General features: G+C 35.7%; 1 protein-coding gene and 1 non-coding gene across 3 annotated transcripts; one reads left to right on the top strand and one right to left on the bottom strand.

Moving 5' to 3' along the window:
* Window positions 1–132: 132 nt before the first annotated feature.
* On the bottom strand, window positions 133–11467 carry LOC135616804 (26S proteasome non-ATPase regulatory subunit 13 homolog B-like). 2 transcript variants are annotated; one of them, XM_065116430.1, is made up of 7 exons: window positions 11151–11467; window positions 9193–9639; window positions 6000–6080; window positions 2446–2642; window positions 2200–2299; window positions 375–580; window positions 133–296 (listed from the first exon to the last, which is right to left on the bottom strand). In XM_065116430.1, the coding sequence occupies exons 1-6, from the start codon at window positions 11460–11462 to the stop codon at window positions 392–394; spliced, it is 1326 nt and encodes a 441-aa protein (XP_064972502.1). In that variant the 5' UTR covers window positions 11463–11467; the 3' UTR covers window positions 133–296; window positions 375–391. The 2 variants fall into 2 exon arrangements, with proteins under 2 accessions (XP_064972502.1, XP_064972501.1); XM_065116429.1 differs by having other exon boundaries at window positions 133–580.
* On the top strand, window positions 10713–10796 carry TRNAS-GCU (transfer RNA serine (anticodon GCU)). The gene has a single exon. It is a non-coding gene; the product is annotated as a tRNA-Ser (tRNA).
* Window positions 11468–13348: the final 1881 nt, after the last annotated feature.

The following is a 13348-nucleotide window of genomic DNA, read 5'->3' as shown; positions in this document are numbered from 1 at the left end:
CTTCGGTCTTATGAAGAATCGAGAAGATGACCAAGAAAAAAATGTCTTACAAAGACACATTCCTTACAAACAGCGCTAGCTGTCCTTAATAAATCAATGACTGTTCGTGCATAAATGTTCAACAGAGCAATATAGAGATGTAAAAACGAATGGCATTTTCTGCATAAATGTTCAACAGGGAACATTGTTCCTGAATCACAAGTAAAATTTATCATCTGGCTACGAGATGTCACCCGCCTAGGAACTTGGAACTCAAGTCATATCTTGTTTGTGCCCTCTTTAAGTTCAGAGAAATCCTGAAAACTTAGCAGAATACAGATTCAGCTGCGTACAAAAGTCATCAACAAAACCATGGCACAAGGCTACAGAAACACCTTTTCTCTCTTGCGCATCAGGCACAAGCCACCAGATCAGGTGTCTCGGCTTCGACCGACAACAAGGCTTGCCGCACCTTTCCCACCCAGGTATCCAGCCGATCACGCAGAGAACTTATTTGAGGAATTCCCAAAACCCTCGGCTGCACCCAGGAAACATGGACTGTGCCCTCCACTTGATCAATTATGCCTTCGATGAGGTGAACCTATAGACCATTGTGCCCATGATCAATATAAGGCAGAAACAATAAGAAGGTTTGACACTGCAAAAATGGAAATATATTCTTAGATATGCATCCAAGATGACAAAAAACCCTGAAACCACAATGCCTAATGATAATCTTAGTTGGGAGATCTTTCGACTTATCATGCCCAAATCAACATCAAGGCACCATTAGCAAATCCATTTTAATTGCAGTGGTAAGGGTCTATGAGGTCAAACCCTGCGACTAGAGCTTCAGCCCTGACTCCTCCAGCCTTCTTTTCCATCAGAAATATGCAAAAACATTATCTGAATGTGGCACTACAAACAAAATACAACAAGAACAACAACCCATAAAGCCCAACAATTAAGTCAGGCTACATCAATCTTTTCCTACCATGAAGATCAAATTTCCCCAACTAAATAATAGTCACACTACAAACAAAATACCAAACAGAAATTTTGTATCAAGAAAAAAAATGCCATCAGCTACATAATTTCCAGAGAAATAGCTATAATTAATTCACAGCCTGAATGAAATCATCCTGCTGATGTAACTAAAACAAAGCAGCCACTTCATTCACAATCATCATGCACAACAGGAGTCAGCAGGAACAAGAAAAATACAAACAAGAACTGAACTAGTTAACCCCCATAAAAAAGCATATAGAAAGAGGAGAAACAGGAAATACCCTCCCTAGGAGAGACAGATGCAGAAGTGAAGAGAAAAATGAACTAATTCCTGCGCTTACAGTTTGATTGGTCTGATGATGGAAAAATCAAGTAATTTGTACTAGGTATCCTGGTAATAACCATCAGAAACAATCAAGAGATCATCATCTATGGGGCCTACTGTCCTGCCAGCACTTTGATTAATTGGTAAGTATGAAGCAGGAAAAAAGAAGGTTAGGCATAGGAGTACTTTATTTTAAAAGCTGAAGAAAAAAAAAATTTATGCTTGTAAGATTACAAGCATTCAACCAACAGTCCATGTTGAGTTGGTTGGGCAAGCAATTATTACTTACTTCATATGAGGCTAGTCATGGGCTCAATCCATTGTAATAACAAAAATTTCTAACACGATGGTTGGCAGTGCTAGACTCAGTTGCCTGACAGATTTAGTCAGTATCGTGGCTTGATTCCCAATATGATGTTCACTCGGGGTGGTGATATTGCCCCGAATGACAATTATGTAACAGGTATAACCAGCAAAATGCCCACCATCTTTTAGGTTCCAGCTTCTTGGTCCTCGTAATTGACGGTGGAATGGTTGGACCTTCTATGGCCTGAGCTCTAACGGAAAAAAAAATGAAAGATTCATGAAACAAAAAAGTTCCAACAATCATGCTAATCAACCAAACAAGTACCGCATGCCTACAAAATATGATCTTACCAAATGTTATGGGCTAAAACACCAGAAATGAGATAAATATAGAACAAATAAATAGACATCCATAATGGTGTATTCCCTAGCATGAAAAACCAAATTATAAAAAACTGAAGGGAACAGGTCAAACACTAAGGTTGACATTTTGTGCTTCTAGCTTTCTTCCAGATAGCAAAATCTACCTCCTAATTTGTGTAATAGTTTATACGAGAATGCAGAATTAGGTAAAAACTTACGGAGAGGCTTTTCATAAGAAGATATTCCACATCCTCAATCGAAAGTTTAGTTCGTTCAGCAATGACACTCAATGGAATGGTTCGATCTTCAGATGGCCGACTACAAGGAAACAAAGTGCAAAAGCAAACAACTGTATATCTGTGGAGTCACTTTGAAAAGTAATAACTTCATAATTAAATAAGCACAATTAGCAACAAACATGAGCCACCTTTAGAACAGGATTAATCTTTTCTAGCAGAAATTACCTTGAGATGATTTCCATCAAACATAAAATATTAATTTTTTCAAGTAGTTTCTTCTCATTCTCCACTAATGCCGGCTGTGCACATAAAGCGATATTATGTACACGACAAAGTTCTTGATAGCGAAGTAGGTTTCCACTGTTAAAAGCATGAAGGATATGGTAAAGCCACTCCACATTGGTCCCAGTCAGACTATTGATCTGCAAAACATCAAAAAATTATCAATTAACTAGAATCAGCACTCACTTTAAAAAAAATGAGATAGGTAAGCAACATCATGCATGTTAGCTTTATGCATTCACATAACCAAGAAAAAATTAGAGTAAAAGCAAAAAAAGAATTAAGAATTGCACCATGCAAAATAAATTAAGCTCTTTATAGAAGTTTCCTTTGTTTTGCATTTTCTCCATAAGATATCTCCATCACTTTTGAATTTTATATATTTGTTATTTCATGTACTCCTGAAATCTTGAAGTTTCGTATAGAGTACTGATGCAAATTAAGCGAGAGGGTGCACAGGCGTATTGATTTTTTAAGGGTTTACACAAAAAAAAGGTATATGAAACTACCACTTTGTTCCAATCTACAGGCAGCTCACTCATGAGATTCTTTTCATATTTGTCTCTGAAGTTTAAAAGTCCAAGCAAATCCAAGTGTTGAGATGTATAAGTCGACTTTACAAGATGGATATGTATATGACTCCAATTACAAGGATATTATAAAATTCAAAAACTAAGTGATGCAAGAAAAGCTGAAAAGTAACCCTCATAAATGCAGGTGTCCCTTGCATCATATTATTGCACTGTTTGCTTTATTTGTTTGTGGAAGTAACAATCTTCCATGAGGCAGCAAGTAGAGCGAGAACCAAGTGGTAGATACAAGGTCATTGCAGGAATAAAGATATCAGAGGCAAGTGAGGCTGGAAGAAAAAACATAAAGGAGAAAGACACCAAAGAAAAACTACATAAGGTATAAGGATAACACTGTTTTGATTTAGAAAAATTCCATCATAGATTCACTCTAAAAATCCAGAAATGATCATTAGTATGGATAACTAAAAGACTTGAGAAGAGTTTCTCTTCCAAAAAGACTAAGGAGATAAATCAAATGAATGTAAAGTCTCCTAGCAGCCACTGATTAAATAAGACAATAACTGCCTCTTCTAGTACTCGTTAAAAGATTTTCATCCAAAAAGAAACCAAGCCATAAGCTTCATTCCCAGTGCCATTTAGATTGTTTTGGAGACATGCAGCGTTTCTTTTCTGCTAACCAATGTTTGAGTCCAAATAGAACTCTCAAAATGCATTAGGAGAAAGTACCGAAGGTCCTGTTGATGCCACACAAACATGAACAGTAATTGAACTCTAAAACAACCAAAGACTCCTAATTAGAATCAAATCTGAAGCTAAGTTATTCACATAATTGACTACTAATTTAATGTGAATATGAATTGACTTAACCTGAATTAAAAATTAACCTAACCTACCAAGTATTGATTTGTATAAAACTGCACCAATCGCTTCTATTGTGCAACATTATACCGTCGTGATTGCATTGTGTAGCTAAGATCCTTCATGTTCAAGATCTGGTGTAAAATGCCAATTTAAGCTTTATTCAACTGTATCATCTGGCAAATCAGCTGCAAACTTGTTAACACTAGTTAAGTCACCACCAATGCTTGTATCCATCAATCTAAAAACTATAAAAGTAGAATCCCACTTAGAACCAATTAACCAACTACAATATTGACTCTGGGTCTAACATGAACATGAAATGATGTAGCCATGAAACTAAAGACAACAGGTGTTCCCTTTTAGGATAGAAATTGTGTCATTATTTTTACAACTCCAGGAAAAAAATCAATAACCCAATACTGCATTGGTTTAAGTTGCTCATTTTTCTTTTCCCTTTCTGTAACTCTAACTATAGGTAAAACTTGATCATGTTTCATGTATAATTATCACTAGTAAATAATACAGAGTGATCATATAATCAATTGTCTAAAATGAAAAATCTGATTCTATAATTAATTGTCTACAATGAAAAATCTTTCTATGCCAGTTTCTATCCATTTCCTCTTAACTCTTATATGCTTCTCCTGCTGCTCACACCAATGTTTCATACCATAGCCTTCTACCGTGTCAGCCCTCTAAATGTCTTTCTTAATCTTCTGTTTTCTGCCTCAGTGTTGGAAAATTATTAGTATATTACTACCAGACAAGACCATGTCAGTCTTGAAAAACATTATCAGAAATAGATTGCAAACCAGGAGTTCCAAGGCTCACAAAATCTGGACCGGAACCAGCTAGGGGTGATAAGATCAGGATTGGCTAGAGACCTCAACAGCCAAATAGCATTTGTTACTTTATTCTGCAATAAGCCTGAATAACTTATTTGAAAATATCTCAGGAAAAAAATTAATGATAAAGTTAAGCATGCATAGACACCTACAAAAACTCTCCAACCTCAAAATCATGATCAGACTAACATAGCATAGTTCAACATTAGATACGAAAATGAGAGTATGAGACATTTATTTCTTAACTCAAAACCAAATAGCATTTCCTCTTCTGTGCATATATCATTTGCTAGTTTAAAGTAGTCTTCAACTATTCCCAACCTTCTTAAGAATAATAATTATTTTGGTAGTACACTATAAGCGGTACCACTAACTAAGAACTGCTACAGAAGATTTCAGAGTTACCCTAGAAAAGAAAAAATCATTTGCAAATATACAAACACCAACTTGTTTGACAAAATCTATAACTACAATTAAAAGTTCTCTAGAAACCCCTTCTTGAACCCTGTCAAAAATGTCCTAGCAAACTTTCACTTCGCAGAAGGTAACTCAAGAGATATTTTATTATTTAATGCTGAACATCAGGCTTACAATATAATAAAAGCGAGGCTCCCTTCTTTTGTTTTCCACATTGTGATAGCAAATTGCTGAAGCATCGATACATGTATGATAAAAACCTAAGGAGCCTTTGGAATAAACAGGCACTCAGCTCTAACATATATTAGTAAAATCCTTAATTAGGAAATTCTGGCAGGTACTACAGAACGGTAAAAACAGTTGGGACAAGGCTATTGAGTTGCCATGTCTTATAAAATGTCACACGTAGTAATACACTAATACCTATATTACATTTAAAAATTTCCAACGTCCAATGCAATATTTGACTATAAATACTCATTTATGTACTGATTTAAAAAATAAAATATTAGATTATGAAAATGGTTTATTAGTTACTTAATATACACGGCACATAAAAACAAAATAAAATCTGACAGTTTACACAAGTTGACCATGCAAAACTCTGTATTATGCATGAAAATATCAACATGATGACAAGTAATTAATACACAAAGAGCAGAAGATTTCAATTTGAATAAGCAAAAATAAGGGAGACAAAACAATGAGAAAGTGCTATAATGTAAATTAACAATTATAAGTGTCCTCTATATCCCGACACATTTTTTTTAAAAAAAAGGTCATCTACCATCATCGGCCAAAAGGAAAAAAAAACTCTTAATTATTAGTAAAACTCTCTTACAATTGGATGAGCAAGCAATTCCCCGAAATTGAATACGTTATCACCGAGCAAGGCAGAAAGGGACAGATCAAATGCCAAATCCTGAACAAAGGAAACAGGTAATAACTAAGATGAGATCAAGCTTCAACTGAAGGAGTTCCAGAACTAAGATGTGCAAGAACTCGAACACTTTTAATCATTAGACCAAACAATATTAACAAATTATGGCAACATAAAAATGGAAAATCATTTTTTTGTTCCATTTCTATCAAAAAAACAATAAATATAATCCTTTATTCCACTAGAGAACAAATTACCCGGGACTGACTACACACCATCGAACTTTCATAACTGATTAAATATTTAACAAAAATCACTTTAGTCAGGCCAATTTGTGACATCAGGCAAATTTGTGTCAAAGAATCAGAGAATACTGGAGGCATAAGTTGCTTTCCAACTTTATACAACACACCTGGTTTTATTTAGTCTAGGAACTCTGAGTAAGAAAAACAAGCTTGCTAAAACTTCTTATAGCTGAAAGCTTGATGTTCGTGTTATCTCGGTCAAGAAAATCGCATCTTTCCGTAAATGCTTTCTGGTAATTTGCCATAAATAATGTGATTATATGAATAGAATAATTCTCTTATAATTTGGTGGGAAAAGAAGTCACAAAACATCTTGTTCTATTAGTAGTAGCACGGCACTTCTTTCTTGTCGTTTGATATGGCTATCAAATTTGCTGGTGAATCACATGAAACCCACCTTCTTCTCATCTTTAAGATGTTATTTTGTGTTTCTCAGTCTCTTTCAATTTTCTGACAAGTAACAACAAAAAAACAGAATGCCCATGCTTCTTCCACTAATGTTTGATTTCTTCTTACAAAGTTAATAAACTAATAAAGAGAGAACTTGATTATCATCAGTCTATGTTTTGTGAAAAACAACAAATTATATCATGTTTTTCCTTCCCACACCCATAAAAAGCTTCAGTTAATTATGTGGGTCTCTCTTCTATTCATCACATTTTAACCTGATGACAGAAGCAATCAGACTGCATTTTAATTCAGGAAAAAAGTCCATATGACCGATGACACTAAACAAATTATATTAAGAAATTCAAACAAGAAGGTGGATCCATTTCCACTAAACTCCATCAAGAAGACTGAGACATGTGATGAGCCAATTAAAAGTTATTATATGACAAATTTACAAATAATGAATCCAAAGGTACACCAAGTTGTTGTCTGAGATACCAATAACTAGGCAAACCATAGGGACCCACATAGTGTCAGGAGCTAGTACATATCTCCAATTCTACTTCAATAATTTCCAACTGCCAAAGAATGTAATTGCAAGTAACAATACAAATCATGTGTCCATTATGTAAACAAGTTTACTAAGTGAGAAAAATCCATCCAAATATATCTCCTTTTAATTTTCAAACTTCAAATGAGTTGCTGGAGCTGTGTGTTGATATAGCCAAAATTACTTAGGTCCATAAGAGAATCTCATGCCCAAACTTTAGATTGAGGAGACTCAGATTTAATATGCATAACACCCACAGGCATACAAGTCTTTTCCTTAATTTAGCAATATTCGGTCTTCTTCCTATCTGAGTCAAACTTATTATTAAAGCATATGCGACAAATTTCATCATATTAAATACCATGATATGCCAAGCATCTTGCCAAATAAGGACCAATCCAACCAGGTAAACAAATATGCTGTTCAACTATATTTTAATTATTTTGTGCAAGCCAAACGGCACACTCCCTGCCAGGTTCTGATTTTGGTATCAAATATTTTAAAATATTTAGCCTTACTTCAAACTAATTTTATCCTCTTCTAATTAATTTCTTTCTTTTGAAATTCCCATTATTCTCACATTTATATCAAACTTCCTAATATTTTCATTTGCCAATGATTGCTGTTTTGACTTCATCTTACCACAACATCTTTCCTTTGGTGACACATCACTACCTTTAGACTTTCCATGATTTTCTTACGTTACTCTTTGATAAAGATCAATTAAAGCCCAAAACTCAAAGTTGAGTCTACTTCGGTTTAGGTGGAGTCTGTACATGTTAGGTTTTAGTTCTCCTTTTTTGTATTGTTGGAATTGATTTTATGGATATTTTATAGATTTAAATTGTCACAGGGATTTTTATATGTTCTAGGTATTTTCAAAGTTATTTTACTATCATATCGGGAAATGATACTTTATCAGATTTGAGTATTTTTTGTTTAGCTTTAGAAAGGATTCTTCTATTGAAAAACGATCTACTTTCAGGTTTGGATATATTTTAGTTAGCTTCAGGAATGAGTTAATATGATTTAATAGGATAGGATTAGATAGAGATTCCCTACCTTTTACTTTCGCTTGAGACTTAAGTATTTTATATTATAAATATGGGTTAAATCCTGAACCTTGTAACATGAAATATAAGAAATTTTTGTTTATGAAAACATTTGAGTTCTCTAGGCCATATGACATTCAACAACAACAAATCGCAATGTCCCAATTATGTAGGGTCAGCTGCATGGATCTTCTTCCACCATTGAGTTTTACCCAAATCAATATCCTTTATTGAGTTAAGAACTTTTAAATCAATTATCTATAATTTCTAGCAAAGTCTTTTAAATCTCGCTACCCTTTCTTGCATCATTGATATTGATTGTCTCATCATCTAACTGCAGCATCAAATAGGTCTCTTCGAACTTGCCCATAACAGCTTAGACAGTTCTCCCATATCATTTTTTTCCTCCTTATTGAGCATAAGCCATATCTACATCACACCTAACATTTTATATCCTAGTTCAAGCAAGACAGCAAGAAAAATACCTACTCCATCTATTATCAAAACGTCTTATAATGAAATTGTGGCTTCACCTGACAACCACTAGCTTCCTTGATAAAAAGGGAAGTCTGATGCCAGAAAAATTCTCATTCACGCAAGGCTGGCATATCCATTTTCATCTTCCAGCCAACATGCCAATGACCAAATAAAAGCACATAAAAATAAGGTTATAATAAAAAATGCAAGTAAATTGCAAGCGACGTTAAAGAATGGGTAGACACTTAAGCATGATTACTTGATAAAATTTTACTGAGTACGTAGAAAAAGCTAACTACACAAGAACAAAAATCTTCAATTAAGTTTGGCAAAACAAAATTTTGGTTTTGACATCTCCACAAAGAGAAGAAGTGATATACCAACTTGAATGATTCCGAAAGTGTCTCTACTGTAGTGTAGGCCAAATGAAGGAGAGTGCTCTTATAGAACTCAGCAAACTCTTGACGAGATTTATGATACTGAGAGGACATCCAATAATACTTAGCATGAACCGATGGATCAATGTCAGTCATGCTATCTAGTGTACTCTTCCCCTGTTCCAGAAGCCTTTTGCACTCCTTTTGATTTCCTATTTCCAGATTAATTTCAGCTATTTGCATATTTACATAAACGATAGTTTCCTCATTCTGCAAGTCCCTTGTGGCATGCAACTTCTCAATTATTCCATCTAGATAGCTGATTGCAGCTTCTTTTTCTGAATACTGATGTGATACTACAACAGCAAAGTGTGCAAACTTCAGGAGATTGATTTTTGTCTCAAATTCTGCAATGAAGTTATGATATAGTTGTATAAGGGAATCACCCGCCTGAAATCATGCAAAGAAAACGTAAAGGTGAAAAAGATAGAGTATGCATTCAGACATCATACATAAAAATGATTAACAAGATAAAATAAAATAAAATAATAAGGTTACCATCAATGAACATGAGAAATCAGTTTCCAAGGCATCTAAAACTAACAGATATTGAGCATTTAGGTAATTTTTGGGTGAGATTTGGAAGAGAATGAGAGTGACAAAGTGAAGGAATGCAAGAGATAAGAAGAAAAGAGAAAGTAGAGTGCATTTAATCAGTCCAAAGAGGCCCCAATGATTCTCTTTGATTGGGATATAACCGTACAGGGGCAATAACAACTTTATATCGGGCGACAAGCCCAGTACAAGAAGGCTACCGGGCCGTAACACCCATACAGGGCTTCAACTGCCTATTTTTAAGAGGATTACATCCCAATCGATGGTCAAACGGATAAATAACTATAGAACCATACCGAATTAAGCAAACCTTGCTTCTAGCCATATCAAAAATTGCTACAATGATAAAATAAAAGAATCTTATAAGAGAGTGCACAGCACAATTCAAGAATGAGTGTTAACAATGTAGAAAAGAAAACAATAGCACTGAGAAACATGACCAACTATACATAAATCTGATGGGGGAAGACATCAAGGAAAGTTGGGGGAGTTCTTAATTCAATTGTAATAAGACTAGTGGCTGGAATTTAAGTTCTCCTTGAGTCCACAGATTGGTGAACCATCAGGAACATATTATTATAAATAACATAGGACCCCTGGCATTGGTCAAAACCATACCAAAAATCAAGAACTTCACGTTATCTGATGCTAAATGGCAGTCTGGTCCTCTTTCAGGTTCTATTAAATAGAACTACAATCAGAATGCTTTAGTGCACATCTCCTCAATATTTAGCCAAAAGTGAGAAACAAAGTCAAATTTGGGGTGGCCGTATCAGATGGAAGAATTAAATAAAATTGGTTATTTATTAACAACTGTAGCTGATAACACACGTTCCCAACACTGATCAACGGGAATCACACGGATACAGGGTTACATATTTGTTGAAATTTCTATTTTATTTAAATTGGGAGAGATGGCTGAGTGGACAAAAGCGGCGGATTGCTAATCCGTTGTACGAGTTATTCGTAGGGTTCGAATCCCTCTCTCTCCCCGCTCGCTCTGATTACTTGATACTTCAGATTTCGAAGGAATTCCGATTCTTTTCTTATATATAGGTAAAGTGACTTGCAATCGAACTTTGTTTTAGAAAATAATTCATCAATTAGAGGTGCAAAAATTAAATTATTTTTCTTTATAATGCTCGATCTTTGGCTTTCAGTCTGACTTATACCCACATAAGTAACATCATCCGACAAATCTAATTGATGCATACTGAAAGCCCCAAGTTTGCTTCAAATCCCACGGAGCGCAAATATAGGAAAGAAGATCAAACGCACTCGAACCGAATCCACTAGGCCCTAGAACAAACAACGACGCGCAAATAGGAGTCGGGGAAGTGGCGGACCTGGACGACGGCCAAGCGAACGAACTGCTCGAGCTTGAGCGTCAGCTGGTGCCATAGCTTCCGCTGGTACAGATCCGCAAAGGCGCTGTACCAATCGGCCAGCTCCGGCTGCGCATGCCTCTGCGCTTCCAGGTATTGGAGTGCCCCCGTCAACGATGGATCTGCCATCACCCTCGGATAGAAGAGATTGAAGACGATTCTCGGCGAAGCATCAAACCCCGTGTGTTCCCTTTCCCCTTCCCCTATTCCGGCGTGGACGTCGAGATACGGATCCACCACCGCTGTCCTATTTCTTGCAGCCGGTTGGATCATACGCAATCAGCACAGCCCGTCCGATCTGAAGGATCTGATGAATCAGGAAGCCACGGGCTTTGGTGAGTTAATAACCGTCCGATCTAAAGGATCTGATGAATCAGGAAGCCACGGGCTTTGGTGAGTTAATAACCGTCCGATCTAAAGGATCTGATGAATGAGGAATCCATGGGCTTTGGTGAGTTATTAACCGTCCGATCTAAAGGATCTGATGAATCAGGAAGCCACGGGCTTTGGTGAGTTAATAACCGTCCGATCTAAAGGATCTGATGAATCAGGAATCCACGGGCTTTGGTGAGTTAATAACCGTCCGATCTGAAGAATCTGATGAATCAGGAATCCACGGGCTTTGGTGAGTTAATAACCGTCCGATCTAAAGGATCTGATGAATCAGGAATCCATGGGCTTTGGTGAGTTAATAATCGTCCGATCTAAAGGATCTGATGAATAAGGAATCCATGGGCTTTGGTGAGTTAATAACCGTCCGATCTAAAGGATATGATGAATCAGGAAGCCACGGGCTATGGTGAGTTAATAACCGTCCGATCTAAAGGATCTGATGAATAAGGAATCCATGGGCTTTGGTGAGTTAATAACCGTCCGATCTAAAGGATCTGATGAATCAGGAATCCACGGGCTTCGGTGAGTTAATAACCGTTCGATCTAAAGAATCTGATGAATCAGGAATCCACGGGCTTTGGTGAGTTAATCAACGTACAACCACTTAAGGGTTTGGTTGGAAGCATCTTTTATTATTTATGACGTAAAATGATTAAAAATAAGTAAATAATCAAATAAAACGATTTGAAGATAAAGAAAAATAAAATATTAAAATAGTTTGTAATAATATTTTAAATATTTTTACAACCGTCTGAAAGATTTCATATTATATGCATGTGATTGATAGTTGGGAAATTATATTTAGTAACATAATAAATTTTATTAGAAATAACATCAACTATAATATTTTTTAACAAAAAATAATAATTATATGACTTTCTTAATATGAAAATAATATTTTATATTTTAAAATTAACACGAGAAAAGTCATACAGAACATCAACCTTGAGAAACTTATTTCTGATTCTATGAGAAGCTTATTCCGGAGACAAGAAACAGATACAGAGGATGTTCTTTGCCGTCTTCTTGTTCATGGATGTCGAAGACTACTAGTAACTGGTCAACCCTGACAGCAACAGTAAAGGTACGTTGGCTGGGGCCCCGCTTGACAATACCCTCGTCGTCCACAGTAGACTGTGCACTTCTCATCGGTGCAATACGGCATGGGGCCGCAGGACACGATCGGTTTCGCAGCCACCTCCATATCTACGTACACAGCAGAAAAAGAGTTAAACAGATCATATTATATATATATATATAGAGAGAGAGAGAGAGAGAGAGAGAAGACAAAGCTTCTTCACCTGCGGAGATGATAAGAACGAGAGCAACGAGGAGGAGAGCTGAAGGGATCGGCTTGGCGGATTTAGTTACAGCCATTACTGAGATCGCCTTTGCTGGTGGCTTCAACTCATCCCATCTTAGCTCGTCTTTTATAGACCGGTCGATAAAAGTAGGGTAAAGGGAGCGAATCTTTTTTCTAATTTATTATTGCCAGCATATAAAACGGGTTATTCGCTAAAAAAAATTAATAATAAAATTTTATCTATCCTCATACTTAGTTTTTATCAAAAGAAATTCTTTTTTTTTCATTCTAGACTAAAATATCCTCTATAAAATAAAAAAAAGACAATAGATATCTGTTTAATCTAAATCAAACTAATTTTATTAAACTAGATTGATTTAATAAAACTCTAAATATTTAATTTATTATTATTATGGTCTAGATTGTTCTTCTTTTTTTTTTTCAACTCACCCCGCTACTCCAT

This window comes from Musa acuminata, chromosome BXJ2-7 (assembly GCF_036884655.1).
Source record: "Musa acuminata AAA Group cultivar baxijiao chromosome BXJ2-7, Cavendish_Baxijiao_AAA, whole genome shotgun sequence".
Classification (NCBI taxonomy): domain Eukaryota; kingdom Viridiplantae; phylum Streptophyta; class Magnoliopsida; order Zingiberales; family Musaceae; genus Musa; species Musa acuminata.
Note: the sequence above shows the minus strand (reverse complement) of the source record. Positions and strands in the feature narration are given on the sequence as shown.

What these genes read in the sequence shown, in the direction of transcription:
- LOC135616804 (XM_065116429.1), bottom strand. Translation starts at nt 11,462, where the DNA reads ATGATCCAACCGGCTGCAAGAAATAGGACAGCGGTGGTGGATCCGTAT. An exon ending in TTTCGGAATCATTCAAGTTG is followed by an intron (nt 6,081 to 9,192) that starts GTATATCACTTC and finishes TCCTTTGTTCAG; the next exon opens with GATTTGGCATTTGATCTGTC. An exon ending in TTCTTATGAAAAGCCTCTCC is followed by an intron (nt 581 to 2,199) that starts GTAAGTTTTTAC and finishes AATGGTCTATAG; the next exon opens with GTTCACCTCATCGAAGGCAT.